This window comes from Austrofundulus limnaeus, unplaced genomic scaffold (assembly GCF_001266775.1).
Source record: "Austrofundulus limnaeus strain Quisiro unplaced genomic scaffold, Austrofundulus_limnaeus-1.0 Scaffold13, whole genome shotgun sequence".
Classification (NCBI taxonomy): Eukaryota; Metazoa; Chordata; class Actinopteri; order Cyprinodontiformes; family Rivulidae; genus Austrofundulus; species Austrofundulus limnaeus.
The window spans coordinates 564466-587015 of record NW_013952415.1 but is presented as its reverse complement, the minus strand read 5'-3'; the positions used below and the strand labels follow the sequence as shown (position 1 = coordinate 587015).

The 22550-nt window shown below is 39.8% G+C and overlaps 1 protein-coding gene and 1 long non-coding RNA gene across 6 annotated transcripts in view; both read left to right on the top strand.

The window, feature by feature from the left end:
* The first annotated feature begins 543 nt into the window (after nucleotides 1–543).
* LOC106513530 (uncharacterized) lies at nucleotides 544–6443 on the top strand. Its single transcript, XR_001309791.1, has 3 exons — nucleotides 544–679; nucleotides 2907–3083; nucleotides 6394–6443. It is a non-coding gene; the product is annotated as an uncharacterized LOC106513530 (long non-coding RNA).
* A 749-nt stretch (nucleotides 6444–7192) lies between these two features.
* The window catches only part of ank1b (ankyrin 1, erythrocytic b), an 81440-nt gene continuing 66082 nt past the window's right edge, over nucleotides 7193–22550 (top strand). For all 5 annotated transcript variants that reach the window (XM_014002404.1, XM_014002405.1, XM_014002406.1 and 2 more), the window contains exon 1: nucleotides 7193–7613. In XM_014002404.1, coding sequence (XP_013857858.1) covers nucleotides 7488–7613 — 126 coding nt within the window. In that variant the 5' untranslated portion in view covers nucleotides 7193–7487. The remainder of the gene's footprint in view (nucleotides 7614–22550) is intronic.

The window sequence follows — 22550 nt, the reverse complement described above, 5'->3', positions numbered from 1 at the left end:
GTCATTAGCACCTCTAGTAATGTATTTACTGAGAAAAATGGTGACGTGTTCAATACTTATTTTACCCGCTGTATTTATTTTAGTATTTATGTAAATTGGCAGTGATATTTAAAAATAGGGGTCATCTGAAATCCTGACTTTGACCCCAATTTGGCTAGGACTGGCCTAGGATCTCCTGAATCTAGCTTGTACCACTGTACAAACAGTACTCCTGTAAAGTTACACTGCTATTTTATTAGCTTGTGACTTTGACAGAATTGGTTGGTTTGTTTTGTGTAAATATTTTTACTAGAGCTGGGTAAAATGGAWTATGTATTGCTGTTACTTCTATTTTGAAATAAAAAAAACTTAAGATGCATTATTTTGAACTTTAGTATAGAGGTTGTAATTATAAAGTGTTGTGTTCTGTGTGCAGATAAAAGGAGAAGTCATTGGTTAAAACCACACAAAATTACAGGGGCAGAAAACTAAAATGTGAAAACTGGACTCAATAATGAGATCAGATAACTGGATGAATGAGAGCTTCATATGCTGGGAGTGGTGATTACTGAGTGACTGCAGCTGGGCTTATCTGCCTCTGAGAGACAGGTGAGGAATGAGCTGAAACCAGGGATCACTGTGGAAAACCAAACAAAACAAATAAAAACCCAGAAACTTCTGGAAATGAGAAACGACGAAGGTAAAGTAGAAAAAACCCACAACTATGATAGAATAGACAGATTAAAAGCAGCACTTAAAGTCAGCTTTCTGGACCGCAGCTCTTTTAATGGAGCTCGGTATGACAGGAAATGTGGTATAACTTAAAAACAACAACAAATTTAAAAACAAAGTTAGATTTTTTTTTTGTTTGTTTTGCTGAACACAGTGAAAATCCTTGAAAATGTAAAAAAACTTTAGAGTAAATTAACAAAACCCTAATTGCTTTTACAAGCTTTTAGCTAATCTTTTCTTACTTTTTGATCTGAGTTGACTTTTTCAAGTAATCAGGAACTTCAGGAGGTGAGCAAAGTAACATAAACATGACTCCTGCCAGCAAACAGTGTCTGAATAATGATAATAATCAGAATTTTGAGTCACTTGCTGAGATGTTTGATGCATGTTTCCTCTGCACCTCTCATCTCTCCTGTTTTCCTTCCCACCTCCCTGCGTGCGCCGAGCCAACGCCCCGTTGCTGCAGTGCAGCTCCCRCTCTCATCCTGTCTCTCTGCAGTGAGGAGGCAAAGGGACAGAGGAGGTGTTTTTACATCTTGTCAGTTAAAACGCAGACTTTCAAGCGACGATGTTGAGCGTTTCACATTAGACATCATATGTTCCCATGCTACCAGATGTATAGATTGCTGAGAATAAAACTCTCTCGTGCAGAGTCAGGACTCTGTTCATCTTCGGTCATATTGCCCTTAAAGTACACYTCATGCATGTTCTGAGATCGGCCTGTGGCAGCACTTTGCATGCTGAGATTTCATAACGAACAGCAAAAATGGCCATGAAGTGAGCACGAGGCTACAATAAAACCAGAGGAAGCTGTTCCCTCAAGATGAATTGCTAAATTATCGAGCCCATCCCTTTTCACTCTCAGGCCTCTCGTAAAACCAGCTGTTCTGTCCACAGATGTGACCACTGAATCCTCATAATGAACACTGCATTGTGCATTTTCCCTTACTTAAGTGAAACACTGCTGCTGCAGACGAATAACGTTATATCACGTCCTCCTCCGGGCCTTTTTCCTCGCTGACGTTAAACTTAATGAACTCAAACCGTATCGGATCGCCCAGATGTGTGGCTGAAAAAAAACMAAGTTTGTTGGATTCATTTGGACCGATGTAGCGATAAGCAAGTCAGTGTTGGACCTTTTTGGAATGAACCATAAAGTAAGTTAACCAAGATTTTATCTTCAGAGAAGGATGAGGCCATCAGAGAGTATAAATCCGAGACATGTTGGAGCAGGAATGATGAAAAGGGAAGAAATTTTCCTTTAAAACTTATATACAAGTCCTTTTTTTATAATCTGAAGGCAAAGAGGAGATAACAATAAACTGAAGTGTGTGAGTCCAGCAATAATTATCGTACATCCTGACACTTTTTCGTTAATTAAGCTGTCTACTCCACATCTAAGTATGTTAAAATAAACTTAAAGTACACAAAATCTGCTTAGGTTTGACATGTATACTGAAGGATTTAAGAATAACAAGTATTCAATAAAAATAGGGGTTTAAATATATATTTTTAAAAAGTGCAAAAGAAAACCCCACATGGTTATTTTTAGAATAGTTTTAAGAAGATTTTGCAGAAAATTACTGAGGTCTTATCTTGTTGTCTCAAACTAAAGCACCACAGGGGAGGAAACTTAGCTGTGAAAATCTAAAAAGGGATGAGGCACAGCAGCACAGAGAAACGGAAAGAAAACACTTGTGTTGTTTCTTATGGATTATCATTGCTTTATTTGCAAAGAAGCATGTGACTTTTAATAGTTTAAAATATCAAGAATATAAAAAAAGCTTTAGCGTCACTTGGTCTTTCTTAATCCTGACTGTAAACATGCCACACTGCAGCTACCAAACCTCTTTGAGGTTTGGGATTTGATCATTTGAAACCTTTTTTTTTTTTTGCATTTGTCTTCTCTCTGCATTCTGAGGTTTACTGCACTGTTGTGGAAATATTTATTGAAAAAGACAGAAATATGTGACCCAAAGAATAAGGCACTTTGTACAATGTTCATCTGCTTTTTATTCCAATTGCAAGACACAAAAATGTAACAGATTTGTGCAGCCTTGTGTTAGAGAAAAATGTGTCTTGCAATTGCAATGAAAAACACAGATGATCATTCTATGAATAGCCTTATTCTTTGGATCACGTATTTTTGTCCTTGTTAAATATATATTTCCACAACAATTTGGCGTCACGATCAGGATCCATGCAGGAGCTCGATGGGCCGAGACCATATCAACGGTGGACTGATCACTGAGAACAGAAGGTCCCCATCTGACAGCCTCTAGACGAAACATTCTGAGAGTGAGGACCGATGATCTGGGCTCGGACTACGACTCCACAATGGACCAAGAAACCCCTTTTATGACAGAAATACGGTGAAGTATTTTTTAAATATTTCCACAACACTGCAGCGACAGTGATGGGATTATTCCATGTAACTTTCCATCAGGTCATGACTTCCTTCCTTGCCCTGTCACATCCGTCATTTTTTTCTATCAATTGCCCTTCCATCAATCTGTCCACTCCCATAATCTCATCATCCCCCTGCATGAAAGGATGACTGCGTTAAAGACAGGCCAGGCAACACATAGCATCTGGAAGAGGATCAGACCTCTGGGCCTCGGCTGCACCTCCTAATCTATGGAACAAGCTATTTGCCATTGCAGTTTGCGGAAACACTGCAAAGCAAACACATTTACTGTAATGTAACTCTTGTACAAAGAAGAGATYTGGGGGMGGSGGGGGMMGAGCGAGAGAGAAGGTACAATCGATCAGTATCGATTTGGAGGAGCGTCGGTCTTGTCCTCAAGTGCTCTTGAGCCGCTCCCTCAGGTCCTGCCAGGTAATCCAAGCCTCAGAGGTCAGCGAAATTCCCGGCAGCTTGAATGAGATGTGGCTGCAGCTTCAGAMGGGGGAAAAACTGCTTTTAGGCTCATTATTGGCTTTTAAAGTGATAACCAGCAGCTTCCACTGTGCGTCGTGGTTTCGGAACTATAACTAAAGAAGTGCAGGTGCTGGTGGAACGTGTAGGTGGAGAGAMATGCTGGGCTTTCGTCAACTGCTCAGTAAAAAGGCTTTGACAATGAAAAAGGAGCCTGTATCATAGGCTGTGAAGAAGTGCCYTGTGAGCAGCTCTTCTCATCAGCATTTCAGGCCGAAAGAGAGAAAGTTTGCATCGATTCTGCTCCTGGACAGGAACATGGCCCGCAGCACCGTGATGCCTCGGCTTCAGCAGGGGTGACTCGGAGATAATTTGTTGGTCGTCTGCCAAGATAGCTTCCCTCCCTCCTCCCCAAACGTCTGGCATGCACCGCTCTGATGATCAATGCTCTCTAATGGAGGGGCGCTCATGGACCGCACGAGTTTCAAAAAGAACTTTTTTTTTGTCTCTAAAGTCATAAATTATTTGAGACAATCTTCTGTTAATTTATTCAGACGTGTTAATCATTTAGAAATGGCTAACAAATGTATATTTTTTAAAACAAAGTTTCTAAGTGTCTTGTGTGAATCACCAATCACAATAATCCCCCCTCACCCCACCACCACCCCACATTAGCTTGTTCCAGTCTTGTTTCACGATTTCTACTTTTTCATATAACAAACCATTCAGCTCATTAATGCTGTGAGTTTTGTTTTTATTTTTAAACYTATTTTACATTAATGAAAAAAGAAGTCTTAGAAAATGAACAAATACTGTAACAATGACTGTGCAGTTTCTTAATGCACAGATTTGAATCTCTGCTGACATCTACTGTCTGAAGTGAGCAAGTGTGTATGTGTGTGATGCTAATTTCAGGTCAGGGTTTGGTTTAGGACCAAGGTGTGAATTGAGATCAGGTTAGTTTTGTGATGTTAATTTTAGGGTAAKWTGTCAGGGTTAAGACCCCGTCACACTAGACAACTTGTGCCAACTTATGAACATTTTAAAGACATCTACATTGAAGATGGAATTGAATAAAAATCAACAGGAAGCTTCATTTTGGCGTACATAATGTAGTTCTAACAAACTGATGAAATATATAACTTTTATTACTTTTATTTAGACCAAAAAATATTTCATAAGTTGTCCAGTGTGACAGGGCCTTTAGGCTATAAAATACTAAAAAAAATGAATGGAAGTCAATCCAAGGTCCCCACAGAGACATAAAGACAAACTTGTGTTTGTGTGCACAAACTTGAGTGTGTGTGAAAATGTCYGAAGAAATTGATATTATAACCTTTTGGGATCCTGTTTTAGTGAAGGAAATAAAGATGATGATTTATTTATATATTTTTTTGCTGGGAAGATACAAAACTAGTTTCTTCATTATAATGTTTGCAATAACTTCATGGTAAAACTGCTCTTAAAGCTAAACTAAAGCACTGTTTACATTCTTTCATATCTCAATGATGACATGTTCATGTGATTTACWCTTGAATATTATTAGTTCAAGTTAATCTATAAATTAGTCTAATACACCTCTTATGATACTTATGTAACACTAAGGTAAAAAGAAAGATGCGTCCTCCTTCGCTTCTAATTCCACTCGTATCATGTGAGGAAATGGTTTTATAGATTTTAGACACAACAGAACCAGCTGAGGCCAAGAGTGTTTTGTGCTGAGATAAGTTTCTGTCAYAGGCAAAAGGCAGAGGACACACAACGTATTTGGACTGAAGCCAGATGTGACCGAACTGCATGTGAAGGACATCAGAGGCATTTGAAGGCTTTTAAACAATGTTACTCATAATCATTCATTAAACAGCTCTAAAAGACAAAGCTATTTAGTTTAATGTTTAACAAAATTGAATTTTTATAGAATTTTTTTATTATTACTTTTGTCAAATTTAAGTTATTTCTGTGACAATTGTGCAGTTTTTCTTTCATTAAACAAGGGGTACCAACAGTGTTGTCCATGCGTGTAGATTGGCCCTAAAAATATGAATATAAAAATTAGATTTGCGCAGATTAGTAAAATCAAACTTCATCATATACAAGCACTATTCTCTGTTTTGACATTAAAACATGTATATGAGATATAAACACTGAAAAATGGTGAAACGGTTTAAATTCAGGTCAAAAATCTTACATTTTAAGAAGCATAAACATGCTTGCAGTAGTTTTCCTGAGTAAARATCACCGCTGAACAACAGCAGTAACAACGTTTTGCCACCTGATGGTGGAAGAACACAGAGAACAGCAGATGATAAAATCTGATGCAGGTTCAAAGCTTTAAATAATGATGGTGTAAATCCTGAAGCATTGGAAACCCTTCAGCTGTATATCAGGTGGTAAATGAAATAATGCAACTTCACACTAATTCAAATGTTGACCGACGAACCATAATTCTGTGCGAGGACACAACTGACTGCTTCAGTTTGCTTCTTATTTATACATTTTTACTGTAATAAAAGGCATTTATTCATCAATTATGGTCATGCAGAATCTTCTACAGCAAGTTAAAGGTTCAGAAAAAAACAACTGACTATTGGAATGTGTCTTTAACGTCATTAAAAATATGCAAATATAACAAAAAGCAAAATTCATGAGGCTTTTTTTTTCTTCTCTCATCCCGACACTAAAAAAAGAGACAAAGAGCCTGATGTTTTCCATGTTGTGTTAATAGTGGTGATTCCCGTGATGCTAAGAATCGTCTGTGTTTGTATTTTACACATCTGCTGTTCCTCATCTACTGTATTCCCCAGGAAGGAGGCTTCAGAGTCTGAGTCAGTGAGGGAGAAAGAAACGATTTGACAGGATCCTCCTGCCTTTGCACCCTTGCCACCCCCGCCTCCGATCCTGCACTCATATTTCATTTTAAGCCTTATGTAATAATAATAATAATAATAATAATAATAGTAATAATAGTAATAATAGCAATAATAATAGTAAAAATCTCAGAGCTGCCTCATGCAGAAAAATTTAGGAGAATAGATGGAGGGCTGTGAGAACAGATGTATGTTTGACAGTTAGAAAATGGGAGCTAAACTGTAAAAATGAAGTTTGAACAAAGGAAATATCAAAATCATTCACATTTGATCAAGTATTTTTAGTAAGTAGATGCTGGATTGAATGTAACAAACAAGTCAAAACTGCACTATAAATCTGCTAAAAGTGACCTAATTCATGGAATTAAAATCGTCCATTTTTTTTTCCAAACAAAAGTTTAAAAAAAATCCAGAGTTTTAAAGTTATATCTTTAATTTAACTTTTATTATTATTACTGAGAAGTAGGGATTGCTAAAATAGGCTGAAATTGAACTAAGATGTGACTATCTGTTATATTTACATCGTTTTGAGTGAAAATTACAGTAAGTGCAAGCTGTTTCCTCAGTTTTGTTGAATGAATTGAAACAGGCTGTTTTTACAGTGCATGCAGCAGGAACCCTGCTGGGCTGAACAGAAAACTGCGTGACTGGTCTCTGCAAGCAGAGGGAGAGAGAGGAGAGAAGGCAGGCAGGCGAGGAGGGAGGGAGGGAGGAAAGGAAGGGGGGGAGGGGAGGCAGCTCGGTGCAGATGACTGGATGAGAAGCAGCATCAGCACCACTCGCCCGTAGCATCTTCCCTTTGTGGATGCTGGAGGCTGTCTTGTAGCCGCAGTAACGTACCTGGACAAGACGCCGCCTTGTGTCACACACATGGCGTGGCCCCCAGACAGGAGGAAGGGGAGACAGTAAAGCGGCAGGGGCTCGGGGAGGGGGTGAGACGGTGGGAGGAAACAGGGACAGCTGGTGGTGGGAGCAGCGAGAAGGGCTGGAGCGACTGAAGCAGCAGCAGCAGCAGCAGTAGCAGCGGCACCATGGCGCAAGCCGCCAAGCAGCTCCGCAAAACCAAGGACCTCGCGGAGGCCGCCGCCCAGGAGCAGAGGGAGAAGGAGGAGGAGAAGATCAAAAAGAGGAATCGATCCAGGGACCGCAGACGCAAGGTATGGATGCTGAGGATGAGGCAGGGCAGGTGGCTGTTATTACTCCTACATACGTCCTKCCTGCCTGATTAGTTCCTACTGCATGAATTAAACAAGACTGGTTAGGATGCAGTTACACCATTAGAATGGCACAGTTGGTTACAGCTGGTGTGTATGCATGTGTGTGTGTGCGCGCGTGTGTGTTAAGCAGTGAAGCATTTATGCACTAGTACAGGTTGTGTCTGCACTGTCAAATATTTAGCCAAGGGAAGGGGGGGCTGTTAATACCACGGGGGCTGTGACTAATTTCTGGTGTTGGCCAAATAACAAAAGGATTTTAATTGTTCCCTTTACCTGAGCTCCCAGTGTCTGCAGCAGCTTCGCTTTCCACTAATGAAATGCAAGTTCTGCCCTCACGCATGTTCACATCGACATTCAATGTTCCCATCGTTTTGAAAGAAGCTGTTGTGTCTTTCCCCCATATTGCATCTTTTTCTCTTTTTTTTTRRTTTTTGAACTGGGGGAGATGTAAAATGGAGGGGGAAGATGGAGGTACAGTCTAATAATAGATGCAGTGTGAATGCTTTTGAGCATTTGTGTTGGCTTTAAAGAGGATCATTGTTTGTGTTAATAAAATCCTCATTTAAACCTGTTGTCACAAACCGGTCCCCCCCAAAATATCTTGTGAGTACGATTGCTCTCATTTACTCCCACATCTCAAGTCTCTCACGCTCCCTCCTGCTCCGGCTGGACCGTTATCGGCGCAGATTTTTATCTTTGCTCTCGTATAGCTGCCTAAAATGATTTTTGAAAGGTGCATGTTTCATGAAGAAAGGTGTGTGTGTGGATCAATGAGAATTTTGATCTGGTGGGGGGTGGACGGGGGGTGAGGCAGAGGGTTTGCTGGAATGTCAGCTTTCATCTGCTGTGCTGAAATGTATGATGTAAAGGAGAACACAGAGATCTGAAACAGAGGCGCATGAAACAGAATGTGTTGCTCAAGTAGACAGAAGTGCAATGAATGGATCGATAAAACACCAAGAATCCTCTAAATGGAAGTTGCACAGAGATGCATGCATGATTCGCAGATGACGACATGTCAGCAAACTGTTTGTTCTGAATGCTAAACAGGTTCAGCTGCTTTGGTGCTGCTGATTATTTGATCAACTTCATATTTTAGGCTATTTTTAGTCAAAACTGTTTTGCATAGAATGCATTTTTTTCTGTAAAAGTTTTATATTGTTGGGCCACTGAATACTTGSTTCTTTGCACTCAGTGACTGACTGAGACACACACGTCTGATCAGTGCTGCACACAAACAGGATAATACTTTTGCCTGGATGTGTTTGTAAAATTAACAAATTATCTCATGAGCCAGTCAACAAGAGTTTAATGAAACTCTCCAAAAMTAATCAATGGATTTACATTTAGAACTAATTACATGTTGGGGCCAGCCCTCTAACTGGATGACCACCACAACTGAATGAACTTAAACACAAAAAATATCTGTAATATTGAGCTAAAATTTAGTTTTGTTGTAGCTGATAGTGTTCTCCAACACATAGGGTTAGGATTACCTTAACCCCATCCATMGAGCAATACACATTATGTAATGTTGGTTATATGGTTATGTTATGGTGACTGGGGATGGCTAAAGAATCCATATGAGCTGTGGCCTCGTAAGTGGGCCCATTGCTCTCCCCAAAAAAGACACTGGTCTTTACCCAAACCTTCACGTACCTCGAATGAAGGACACAAGGTTGGAAACACTCAGTGTTCTGAGCTTCTCAGGATCCATYAAGGGGTCCCCAAGAAATCTTTTCCTTTGACTGCTCAGAGCAAAGCAGTGACCTAAGTAGTGCAAAGAGGTCTSTAATTCAYTGCCACAGGCATCARKCAGACRATTGTCATGGAGTACCATCACCATTTTGTGGRGGTTGAGCAGATTGTGTCCAGTTAGAACTCCAACCAGTGTACTTAGAGTTTTCCTTTTCWGAGCAGTGAGAGTTTTCCCAAACCTAAGATTTGAGCCGTTAATCAGTTCCCYTGCCTGTCTACAGTCTGTCAGTTCCCTCCAGCAGATTGAGTGTTGACATATAATCCAGGCCTGTAGTCCTACAGACTGTTGTTGAGATACCTACAACAGGCTCTGGTCCTTTGAAGTGGGCCTGACTGCCACCTTTAATGTTGGTTATAACTTTGTTATAACCAACAAACGGCGTCGACCATGTCTGTTATTTCAAATATTTCATGAGTGACTGGACATTCTTTAAGACAACTCTAAAAGACATTCATATCCACAACTCATTACCATTTGAAGTCACCACAGCTAATCAATAGGTAACATAAAATAGACTAAAACTCTACTAAAATTTGGTGTGATAGTTACTGAGACATTCTCTTGAATCTAAATTCTAGAAATGCTGACTCATTACTCTTCAGGCCAAAATCTCCTGAAGGTTCCTAAAACCTGGTTTAAGACTTGAGGGTACCTGTTCTTTCAAGCTATAGAGCTCCCAGATTTTGGACCGCCCTGACACGTGTCTCTTTGAGGCTGACGCAGCTTCACACAAGCCTTTAGCTCAATGTATTAGCTACTTAATGTTTATTATTGCATTAACTTGTTTTATTGCTTCTACATTTACATTGTATGTTTATATTTAACATTACATAAAATTATGACTACTCAGAAATACTGCCCCCTCTTTAAAAAAGTGAAATTATCTTTTTAAAGCCAAGTTTCAGACAAGGCTTCACAGCAAAAACTCAGCTCTGCTTCACACTCTCTGACTGATTGGCTTATCTCCCTCACCTCAACCTTGACAGAAACCCTTTTCATGCTATCTTAATATAAATCTGCATTTTCTTATTCACTTTAAGATCTTATGAGCCCAGAAGTAGAGCAAAGTCAAGGAAACAGAGGAAGATCTCAGTGTTCCGYGATGTTAATTGACTCCACTTCTTGGTAATCGAACTCTGCACTGCAGGATCTCTTTCCCGCCTACTCCTCCTCTTTAGCAAAGGTTTCTGTCCGAACTCTGACCACTCAGGACACTAATGTAGTTTGGGAATCTGCAAAGTGCTGGTGAAGGTGCACTATCATTCAGCTGCCGAGTCATCTTCAAAGCATCTGTTTATTTTCAAATTTGAGCTCATAAATCTGATCTGATCATTCTAATTATGCTAATCATTGGTGTAAGAACTTTTTTCTAAATGACTGACTGTAAAACAACTAGAATAAACAGAATTTTGGTTGGCGTTTTTGCAACAGAAAATTCAAATGATTCACACTGAGTATACACATTTGTTTGTAGAAAAAGTTTCTGCCAGGTTACAGTCTGTTTCAGTACTATGTCTGACAGGCAGCTTCAGTCAGCTGTAGTGGGTTCCAAACCTACCATGATTTCAAACAGTAAAGAAAATAGAGAAATTAAAAACATTGGAATTTATAGTGTCTACGATCTGACAACATTTTAGCATACCTTACATCACCAGCAGTAAAGTAAGATCCTTGCAAAGCAGTGCGGTTGTGCAACATTACCAGCCATAAACCTAACAGGAAAGGTAACCTTTTTTTCTCAGAGCTGACTGTGGTTAAAATCATGCCAAAAGTTTGGTTTCATGAACTGCAAACTGTGCGCATTTAAAATCCCACCTTTGTCCCGTACGCCAAGAAAACAAGCAAGGTTTTCACTTGGACCATATCCAACTAATACTATTATTACATGACAAAATGTTCATGGTGTTCGTGAAGAAATTCGAAACAGCACCACTGATGCTGTGGTTTGTGTTCCTGTCATGAATGGCACGACCTAATCTGGGACATCCGGCATTTTAACTTTAGTAAAGAGCACCTGAGGCTCAAACATTTTCCTGTTCCCAYATTGCACTCGATATACTGATGGATCTAAGGATTTGTTAAAAGGAGACATATCATGCTTTGAAACTCTTCTTTTCACWTTTAAATCATTCAGGTTTGGTCTGTATAAAGTGGAACTGCAATGCTTCAATTCTTCTATARRGTAACTCCACAAGCCCCGCCCCTTTTCTGAGGTGTGTCTCAGATCAGCTCGTTTTGAGGCTGTCTCTTTAAATCCAAACGAGGCYCTTTACAAAGTGGGTATGTCCCCTTTAACTAGTCAAAAACAAAATGCTGTTCTGATGTGGATGCAACATTTTAGTTAAATTGCTTGAAGTCAGGCAACTAAAACCTATAAAATAAGTCTACTTAAGCTGTTTGTATATGTGGTATAATGGATGTAAAGTTTGGAATAAGTGGAGAAATGTTTGGCWTTTCCAAGACGACATGCTCTGAATAAGTGGTGTTTTACTGTTATTGTTGCTTTTGTTTTTTCGGTAGCCAAGGTCGAGCAGCACTCATAGCTGGCTCAAAGCTGCCGGCTATATTTATATTTACCTAGCTGCCTAGGATTACGCTGCATCTCCTATCTGTCTACACGCCACCGCCGTGCACCGGCTCAGCACCTGCTCTGATATTTGACGCTGCCCTGGATCTCTGCTCGCTGAAACAACATGGACGATTCCAGAATAGAAGCACAGTGGCCAATATTCATTAAACCTTTCCAGAGGTTTTAATCTAGGACTTAAATTAGACGTGTTTAGATCTGGAGATCAAAGGGATTGTGCCACAGCTTTGTGGAAACCTTGTGAAAAATCTGAAGAAAATCCATTTAAGTTTGTTAAAGGGTTAGTCTGGTCGGTTTTGATGGGATGTTTTTTTTTTTAAATAGTTAAAAATAGTGCATTCTCATCATCAGTCATAGAGTCAGTCATAGATCTATTTTCCATAACATAAATACAATTACTTTATTTTAAAAAATAAAAGAAGTAATTCAACTTTGTTGAGTTATGGCTCATTTCGCAGCCTGCACCTGCGAGCGAAAGCATTCATCAGCTCTGCCAACACCAGCCAACATGAAGCATGCAGAGTCGGGTGGAGCTGGCCGAGGCAGGCTGGAAATCTTTCGGCAAATTTTATTGAGATCCTCTGACCGGCCGTCTGACGTGARGGATGCTGCTGTTGAGATTATGATTTGACACTCCGCACAGTGGATTGCCGAGGAGATGGATGAGGGCGTGTCTTGTGGATGAGACGTTTGACCTGCTCCACAGAGCACCAGCAGCTGAACACAAAACCCTGGGAGGAAATAGATCGTTGCTGATTTWCACTCTCGAATGGCTCCATTTTAGTGATAGAGTTATGAAGAACGMAAGCTTAGGGTGTGTTAAATCGTGTTTGACCGGATCAACTAGAAACATATAATCTGATTTATAATTCAGATCATGTAATTTCACATGTATGTGTCTCAGTGTGGGCTTACATACCTGAGTTTGTGTCTCTTAGCAAGCTATCATACTATATGAACAATAAACACAATTTAAAGGGGCCATATCATGTAAAATCAATTTTTTTGAGTTTTACATCATGTTATAATGTTATACTCTCATACAAAACATGCCCAAAGCCTTARTTTGACTCATTCATGCATGTTTGAGAAATCCTGCAGTGTTTTTAGGAAGCCATGCTGAGGAGCAAAACGACAGGTGGGGACCAGAAACTCCTTTTAGTACCAGAAACTCCCCTGGGATGTGTCTTTAAGCCGAGCTTCCTCATCATGGAGCACCCCCCCGCCCCACACACACACACACACACACACCCCGCCCATGACTTCTGCAGGCTCTCGGGTGAAAGTGAAAGTGAAAGTTAAACTGTCTGCGGAGCTCCTGACATTAGTTCTCCCTCAGTGAAGCTCTTTTCAGATTAAAAATACCTTTGAGGAAATGTATTCTCAGATGCCAAGTAAACTGCATCATGGCAGCCCCCCCAACCCACCTCGCACTGAAATGGGCGAGACAAAAGCAAAGGTGGTTCTTAAAGAGACAGAYGCCAATTTCAATGTGTTTAGAAGAGGAAGTGATGAGAAGATAAGTTTATTTTCTATTTAAACACAAAAACAACATTTCAATAACAACTGAAGGTGACATAGATACTTTGTTATGGTATAGTATTTAAATATATGCCTGAGAAACACGTAATATTGGCCCTTTGAAAAAACTCTCGGAAAGTTAGGTATAAAAAAAGTATGCAATCTTTCAAGAAATGCTGGTTTTATTTAAACTAATATTCAAACTGACCTCCATGTGGATCTATCTACACCAGTGTTGCATGTGATTCATCTGAGGTGATTATCATGAGAGCACGGCTAATCCTAAGAATCATTAGAGGAAAAGTGATGCAGACTGACACAACACCACGCACACAGACAAGCAGACAAGAATCACATCCACGCTGGTTCCCTCTCTCTCTCACACACACGTTTAGAGCTGTAGCAGGGCATTATGTAATGGAATTAGTGCTCCTCAAGGTCTGCAAGGTGGCTTGCAGAAGCCCACTAATGCACTGAAGCAGGCTCTCTGGGGCTCAGCCTTGCTCCATCGCTTTCCTTCACTGTTCTGAGCGGACACTGTTCTGAGTGGACTGCTCTGATRAAAGATCTAGAATTTGGTTTCCAKCTCGTCATTATGGTGAACGTATGGAAAGTGTGGTGAAATTCTCACCAATAAGAGATGAGTTTSCTAAWACTAAACCTTGAAACAAAGCTGAATTTGATCAAAGATGACCCTGTTAAAAAGGCATTTCTTGAAGGGATGTATACTACTCGCTGACTTTTGTGCCAACTAAACAAATCATCTAATAATAAAAAAGACATGGCCATTTGTGTCAAACCACATGCTTTTAAATCCTTCCATTTCACATTTAAATCATTCAGTCGGGGTCTTTATAAATTGGTACTATGCTTTGGTCTGAATTCCTTCTTATTCTAACTTTACCAACTCCTCTTTCATCCCTTTTCTTGTGTGCATCTCAAAGCATCTTGTTTTCTTACTGTTCCTTTAAGACGCTTCAAGCCCCGCCCCCCCTCCTGCTTCTAGATCGGTCTGCTCCAGTTTGAGAGTGGTTACTTTTAGCTTGCAGAAACATTTTATTTAGAATTTAATTACGAGGTATCAACAACAGAAGACTTGTCCATCCAGTCTTACATTTTGGAGCCAGAATCAGACCCAGACCAAGAGGAGCATTAAGATCAGGAAATTGTAGCAATTTCGTCACATATTTGACCCAATAGACTCAGAGAAAATAGAAAATAGAGAATAGAATAGAAAATAGAGAAAACTGAACAGGCTGAAAAATATGACCCAAACAGAATATAAAGACTTTGCAGCGCCAGGTGAAACTAAATTAAACTTCCCTGCACTCCTAGAGACTCTATTTACAACAAAATGTATTTAGTAGCTAAAAAAGTGGATTTTGCATTTGTCCCCTTCAAATGGTCAAATACATGATCTTGTGAGATTTTGTGAGCTGTTAGGGATAACTGAATGCCACTACCACACCAGATTTAGTCTCATTTCTGTAAATTTAACTATGGTAAGTGTTAGCAATTGTGTCTCCTAAGGTTGCTTATTTGTGGAGACCACATTAAATTAACACATCTACAACATTAAAGTGTATCAGCTGTAGGTACTGGCAAAAAATAAATAAATAAATTAATTAATTAATTAATCGGCTATTGCCTCTCACCTTCTGATAAAAAGATTGTTGTGAGGTAAATAAAAGCATCCTGAAGATCAGCTCAGTWAAGCTGAAAATTTTGCAGCATCTTTTAATGTGATCCATTTGAAATGTAATATTTATGAACGCACAAAACTTCCTTCCGGTGTTRTACTCTTGTTAAAGCATTAGAAGAATTTGGAAGTCAAACCCTGCTAACTCTGTGCTCATGATATCTGCTTCCAMCAAATTCTCTCTTTTGAGAATAACATTTTGCCGTCGATGGACAGAATGTCAAACATTTTATTTATTGGTTAATTTCTATATAAAATGCTTTTATTGGTGGTTTTGTTTTAGTTTTTCTTCATGCATTGAAGCATACATCAGTGTTATTGTTTTTATGTGCAGCATCATGTGTTTGTGTGTGTGTCTTTGTGTGTGTGTTTGTTGAAAGTGGGCGTTAGATTCCAGTGGGGTTTCTGCAGGAGAGCAGATGGAAAGCCTTCTCTCTGCAGGATCATCGTTCACTAACTGTTCTTTACTGGTCATCATGTCAACCCAAGCAAGCACACACTAATCATGAAAACAGTCCAAGTGTTCAGTTGTTTGTAATGTTAGCAAAAATATCTCATGAACCACCAGATTTTAGTAAAACTTTCAGATTATAAATATTGGCTGTTCATTTGAAACTCAGTAATATTTAGAGTCAACAGTTTAAGATGGCTATCACAATTAATTAAGACAAAAATGACTATAACTTGGTCAGTTTGATAAAGATGTTTAAGGAATACTAAGATTTTAATCATAAAGTATTTGTTTTATCTTTATATAAATATAGAAAAAGGTTAATCATTACCAGTGTAGTCYTTTTGCTTGATGTATCCATCTCTGCTGTCTCGTAGAAAAGCAGAGTTGGAAATCCTACTCTGCACTTGTATAAATACTTCATCGCTAATTCCATTTTAAACTCCGGACTGAAGAACGTGTAACTACAGTTTGTTCTTCCACTGCGCCCTCMGTGCTTTTCTCCATCAGCTTTCTGTTCCGCCTCTCTGCTTCTTCTTGTTTCTGCTTGTAACTATGTCTCTGCAGCCTTCCATTTCTCTTATCTCTTACTTTTTTCCCCTGCTTTGTCRGCTTGTTTCAGTGTCATCGGCTCTTCTGAATATTGTTCAAAACAATTACCTGTCTCATTCCTACATGGCGTCGTGAAGATGACCAGTGACGTTTACTGTTTCGTAATTATCAGGCCAATCCGGGCATGGAAGAACCTCCCACAGATTGACCACATGTGGTCAGTAGCCTCTGTTGAGGTGGTTGCCGCCCTCGCTTTGCGAACTTCCCATCTCTTCCTATACTCTGCTAGATGTGCTGACTCAGCGTCTTCTGCGCCCTTGCACAAAGTTGCACCCTACCACCCTGCTCGGTCCTGTGCTAGGCTTTCCCACATATCTATGCTGATAGAAAATGCCTTGAATAATGCCTTGAGGCTGTCCTTGTAGCYCTTGCTCTGACCTCTAATGGCTCTTTTGCCTAATTCCCCAAAGAGCAATTGTTTAGGCAGTCTTGAATTAGACATGCGAGAAATGTGACTTGCCCAGTGAATCTGGGATCATTGCAAGATTGCCTGAATTGATAGGAGATTTGCATGGGTTGGGACTTGCCATAACATTCATCAGGCACCAGACAGCAAAGGCATGTTAAGTGAAAGTGGTTCAGTTGTTTCATGTGTTTAGCAAAGACAAACATCTCAAAACCACACAGTTGAATAATGATGACAATGGACTTGTAGGCTTGGATTTAGCTTTTAAGATAAATGCCTCTGTGCTACCAGCCAACATAGGCTTTAGCTACTCTACTGACTGTTCAGTTGTCCAGAAAGTTCAGAAACACATCACAAACTTGCTTATTTCCCTTAAAGGAGACCTGTTATMGTTCCTTGAGCAATATAGGATACATCTGAAGTATTCAACACAATCTGCTGGCTTCTTCTTCAGATTGTTGTTTTTCATGTACAGTGCCCTGAGACAATGTATGTATATAAAAACTGAATTGAATTGAAACTGTATTTAATCTGTGGGTTATACAGTACAAAGCATGTCCATTAGATTTAACACAAAAATATTTTCAGATATTGGGATTTCACCTGGTCAGGTCTGCCTGTTCTGAGCTCCTTTCAGAATGAGCTGTTTATGCAAATAAGCTGCTGTTTGCAACGCCCTCCCAAGCTTTTGTTTACGTTAGCTCCGGCCACCAAACAATGACTAGTAYTACAAGCAGCACAACTGTACAACCGTAGTGGACTGGCTGCGCACAGTGTGGCCACCTCAGGTGAGGGCTTTGTAGGGACAGACTAGAGCATCCGACTGACCGTCTGTCGCTGCTTCCCAAAGCCAGTGTAGTGGAGAGTAGAGMGGCGGCCGAAGGTCTGTGCCGTTGCAGCCTGGAGGCTCCTGTATGAGACGAGCACAGTGGCGCAGAAGTCTCCAGGCTGCAGCCTACTCCAGCGCAATCCCCACCCCCCCGGATGGGCTGACAACAAACAGCTGCACGTAGGTTACCTGGATTGTAACAATCCACAGGTTTTTAAAAAAGCCCATTTGCTGACACTAATAAAACATTTACATTTTGCCAAAAAAATGGCTGAGAGTATTTCTTTTGGCACTAGAAACAGTAGCCTACACATACATTGAAGTATAAAGACATGTAAAAAAGTGAATTTTGCATAATAGGTCCCCTTTAAGCTAACATTWTATATACATATATCCATCCATCCATTTCAAAACTACAGCCCTTTAAGAAGAATCTTGTCTGCCATCTGCTGGACACTTTTTGTTGTGCTCATATTTAGACGTCCTATTTTGCAAATGCTGCCTTCCTGAAATTTGGTATGCTTGTTTGTCTTTGTGTCTATGGTGTATAATGATGTGATTGTGATGCTGTATTTCTGAGTGTTTTATGTGCTGKAGAACAGGAACCTGCTGTAAAYCAGCAATTATGCTGAGTCAGGCTTGATTTTTAGTAATCTTTTCTGTCAATAAATCAAATCAAATCAAATCATCCCTCTGGAATATGTTTTTACAGTAAACAACCAGATCAACCAAATACTTTTTAAYTTATCCATCAGGCAAACCATTAGGAGTCTGTGCACAGAGCTGCAGCCTGTTTGTCCCGATTCACCATGATTCATTCACAGCAGCACTGCTGGTTCAAAAAAGTCAGTAAGTCAGAGCGGTTATGACACAGTGTGGTGAAGCAGATGCCTGCAGTCTGGAATCAATAGCTGACCAAACCAACAAATCTTCTACATTTTCTTCAGGTGTCTTCCCCAAACCTATTTTTTGACATGTATTAAATCACGATCATAATGACGCCTCCCCAGACACGCTCCGGTCTGCTTGTTTTGTCTCACATCTATTACTCAAAGAAGCTAAAAAAMCCGTTGATTGTGTSGAGATTGTAACGTAGCAGCAGGACTGACTCAGCTGTTTGGAGGTCGTGCGACTGACTGACAGGGTGACAGGGTGTGTCCTGCTGGCTCTGCACCAGTTAGTCCCCACGAGGACGATGGGCCAAGGTGAGAGGAGAAACACGCAAAGTCTCCAGCGTGCACGCAGCATACATTAACTGTTGTCTACTWTGTCATTATTCAGAAACTGAGCTCACAGAAGCAATAAGAAAGTCTGAAATGATTGATGGAAATTTGCACAACCAGCATGAATGCGGAGACGACGATTGCCTTTGTAAATACAACACAATGAACCTCCTCTGAGTTTATAAATGCGTCTAAAGATGCTACAAACTGTGGAATAAATGTTTGACTGATACACTTTCAGCGCCTGAACTCCCAAAAAGCTTCCTCCAGACTTTCAGTTGTGTAAAAACTCAGAAACAAAGATTATGTTTCTGCTTTGTTCTTAATTAAGATGTAATCATGTGATTTGGAACACTTTTTTAAATCTCCATAACTGCTAAACTGTGCTAAAAATAGTTTAAAGGATTGCAAGACATCTGTGAGACAAATGGTCGTTGAATTGGAGTTTTTCTTTGCTTTCAGGGGCTTTTTATTCCTTAGTGAATTATTAACGAAGGATATTAATCATAGTTCCCAAAGTCCTCACCATATCAACTGTTTGTGTGACATGAGTTTTTTTTTCTCTTCCAGTTCTCTCTCCTGCTCCACAAATACAACTTTTCAAAACTGCAAATAATGTATAGTAACGTTTATGTATTTTAAAAGTGTGATTCGAAGGCTGTGTTTTTCAGAAGTCAGATTCTTTTATTTCATTTTACAGGCATATCCGGCACGTGCCCGCAAACTTTTTGACGTTTAATACACAGCCCAGACAACCGGCATTGGCATGTGGCGAATGATGATTGATGGTGTTCTGAATGAAGTGCAGCTTTCTCTAAATGCAGCGTGTCAGCTCGTCCAGCCTGTATTTTTAGCCCTCCCTGGTGCATTATGTGTTATTTTAGCCCGAGCTTCGGATCGAGCTCATGTGGCTTCTCACTGTGACAGTGTGTGGCTGCACCTCTCGTCACTGCTCACCGTGTGTTCGGAGCACAGCCCGTTGCATTTGAGTGAATTTGTTTTTAGCCTCACGCAGGAGCATTGTGTTGGTTTTGCTGCAGTTCCTGCAATGTTTTGTAATCATTTCCCACTGCCAAAAAAAAGGAGTGAAACCATTTTGGCACGAGTGTTTTATACCGTTTTATCGAATTATCTAATGAATCATTGATTTGATTTTAATGAAACACTCAGGAAGTAATCAGTGGATGAACATCAGTCTTATGCATGACGGTCACCAGAATAAAGTGAGCCTAGCCAACACCAAAATGATTATACATCAGTGAGTTTTACAGATACTGAACAAAAATTTGATGTGGTTGTAGCCGAGAATGAACCCCACATCCCAGCACTGACTGCATGAGATCAAAACTTCAAAGCATAAATTTTACCTAAATGTCTATAACTTCATCATTTCTTAGCTGATTTTTGTGTAAAAATCTAGCATGAAAAGTGAGGATCAGTATGTTTTTTAAGGATATCTAGGCCTTCAATTCCTTATTTATTTAAATTTGTGCAGTATTCCAGCTGTATTCTTCCACAACAAAGCACGTTATAAATAAAAATTAACAAAAGAATGTRGAAAAAGATTGCATCTTCACTGATAAATTTCCAGTTTGTGCTTTTAGCCCATGCTGGACCTTGTGCTTCAGTCCTGACCCTGCTATCTGGAGCTGGCTGGCTTGATGAATTGTTCCCTGTGGGCTACAACGTCCCTTAATGTATGAAGCAGAATGCTGAGTCATGATAGGATGTTTCTGTCMATGTATTTCAGGAAACCGGAAGAATCATTTGAAGTTTGTCACACATTGAGTRACAATCACAAAATGTTGTCCGGTTTAAATAAAGGGAAGGAATTGATAACCGTTATTGTTCAGAGCATCACTGAACCTCATGGAGCTTTGCGCTGCATTTCTTAACGTTATTGCTGTGTCATTGCTATTTTTAGAAGCTGCAGGGATCCTGATAGTCCTCATAGTAGRGGCGACCTCACAGCTGAAGGTAGCCATCCCTTCCACAGCCTCTTGGGTTTGTCCTCTCTGACTTTTCTTCCTTCATCCTCAGTGCACCCATTYCTCTTTCAGAATGTTACTTACTGGTGTGAACCTCCACCCACTGGGTGATTAGTGATGACCTGCTGTCATTTACACAAACGTGCACAGCGGGGTCACCTTACTGTGCTTTTTCCTGAGCTTACACATATTCACTCATGTATATGTACTGTAAACAAACACAAAGATATCCTTATAGGAAAATTGATCACCTGTTACTTTTTATCGCTTTTTATCAAAGATCCTTACGTCCACAAATGACAACATATATTTTATAGGGTGTAACTTATATGTGAAGAAATGATTTTTACTCTTTAATTTTCTATTATTTGTTCAAAAKGTTTTGACTATATAATAGCATCACATCATATTTATCAGTGTCACATTTAGGAAAAAGTGAGTGTAGAAAAAAAGCTAATGGAGGCACGGAAAAGCCGTTTTCCAGAACTCATCAATTTGTTTTATAACAGAACTAGGTCAACAAAAGGAACCTGCGAACAGCAAGATGTAGTGAGACTATCAATCAGGCACAAAGTTGAGGAAATTCAGTGTGTATATACGTARCAGGATAGATGAGTACTGACACAGGTGTGCTGATTACTAATAGAATACAGGTGGTACGYGAGAAGACAGTTATGTGTTTAAGGAAACCCAAACAAAAATCACAAAAAAAAAATACCATAGAAAAGACACAAAGCWTGATAATGTTGGTCAGAGAAAATGCATAAATCAGAATTAATGCATGGTGGCACAGTGGCTCAGTCGGTAGAGKTGATGCCGCRCAGCAAGAAGGTTGCTGGATCAAATCTTCACCCAAAACCTTTTCGCGTATAGTTTGAATGTAATCTCTGTGCATGTGTGGGTTTTCTCCAGGCACTCCAGTTTCCTCCCACAGACCAAAACCATGACTGTTAGATGGACTTGCAACCTGTCCAGGGTGTACTCTYCCCTTCACAGAGAGACTGCTGGYCATGGGCACCAARGATGGGTGAAGCTAGGGTTTTTTTCAGGGGTGGCAAAGGTACTTCTTATTTTTTATTTATTTTTTGAGGAGATGGGGTACATACATACAGTAACGAAAACAATCTGGATTTGAGAATTCAAGATGGCTGTCAGTTAATTGCAAARGGCTTTAATTCACCTGTTTTTAAATAATATTGAATTGCAWTGTTGTGTGATCTAAGAATGAGCCAAGCTGAAAACTAACCACAACGTATTCAGCCATTTTTAGACATARAAATCCGAAGATTGGTGTAGAAGTAGTGGAAAACAATCTATCAAATTCTAAATGCAAAAATTCAAGATGGCCACCGCTGCTAACTTAAAAAAAAAACTATCATTCATCCATTTTAAGACTTATTGAGATTAAATTTGTTGTGGAGTAGCTAAGAATTACCACATGCTGACTGCCGATGCTAATGCTAAATTAAGCTAACTACTGATGTTAATGCTAAAATTACAGGGCTATAATTCAGCCATTTTTAAACATACACAGCTGAAAATTTATATAATACAGTAATATCAGACAACAATATTTAGCAAAATCTAAATACAAATACAAAATCCAAGATACCCACACACTTGTCAATCTTTTTTTGGGGTCGGCACCTGGGGTAGTCAATCAAATGCCACCCCTCTGGCTCCACCCCTGCCAATGAACACAGTGACTGAAAGGAAGAAGCTGATTAAGTGGATGGATGGATGGATGGATGGATGGATGGATGGATGGATGGATGGATGGATGGATGGATATTATAGCAAAA